Source organism: Hippocampus comes, unplaced genomic scaffold (genome assembly GCF_001891065.2).
Source record: "Hippocampus comes isolate QL1 unplaced genomic scaffold, H_comes_QL1_v1.1 C16743834, whole genome shotgun sequence".
Lineage (NCBI taxonomy): Eukaryota > Metazoa > Chordata > Actinopteri > Syngnathiformes > Syngnathidae > Hippocampus > Hippocampus comes.
In genome coordinates, this window is record NW_017838018.1 from 1 (window position 1) to 781 (window position 781).

The window sequence follows — 781 nt, forward strand, 5'->3', positions numbered from 1 at the left end:
AAAAAAATGCCCCTTTTTTGTAACAAACACGTGTCAAGTGCTACTTGCAGCTTCTTGTTATGAGACAAGCGATACGTTTTCGCCGACGTCATTCTTCCCCCTTTGACGCCCGTCCTCGCCACCCTTCAGGCGACTTTGTCATCCTGCTGAACGCCGGCATGACCATCCAGCAGGCGCTCTTCTTCAACTTCCTGTCGGCCTGCTGCTGCTACCTGGGGATGGGCTTCGGCATTCTGGCCGGAAACAGTTTCTCCCCCAACTGGATCTTTGCCCTGGCAGGAGGCATGTTCCTCTACATCTCTCTGGCGGACATGGTCAGTCCCATCTTCACTGATTTTTTTTTTTCTTCTCAAATGATCTCCCTGAAGTGAAGATTGAATAATCCTGAGGTCCTCCCCCTACAGTTCCCCGAGATGAACGAGGTGAGTCGCGAGGAGGAGGACGCCGGCGGCAGCAGCTTCCTGCTGACGTTCGCCATCCAGAACGCCGGCCTGCTGACGGGCTTCGGCATCATGCTGCTGCTCACCACCTACTCCGGACAGATCCGACTAGCATAGACGCCGTTTTGTCGGCCGGCATGCGAGTGACTGCCGACGGCGAGCCTTCGGGAAGTGAGGAGAACAAAAGGCTTCGGTGACTGCGGCATGCTTCTTTTTTTTGGGGGGGTGGGGGGTGGGGGGGGTCGGCTCCCAAAGCAAGCACACTGTTTCTTGTTTTCAATGCGAAGAAGAGGAGCGCTGTCGGCTCTTCTTTCATCTTGAAAAATGACGGTAAACCTCTC

At 54.9% G+C, this 781-nt stretch overlaps 1 protein-coding gene across 1 annotated transcript; it reads left to right on the top strand.

The window, feature by feature from the left end:
* Positions 1-12: 12 nt before the first annotated feature.
* Positions 13-723, top strand: LOC109509052 (zinc transporter ZIP14-like). The gene is made up of 2 exons (XM_019858976.1): positions 13-314; positions 405-723. Exons 1-2 carry the CDS (start codon positions 60-62, stop codon positions 555-557), a joined length of 408 nt encoding a protein of 135 aa, XP_019714535.1. The 5' UTR covers positions 13-59; the 3' UTR covers positions 558-723.
* The last annotated feature ends 58 nt before the right edge of the window (positions 724-781 follow it).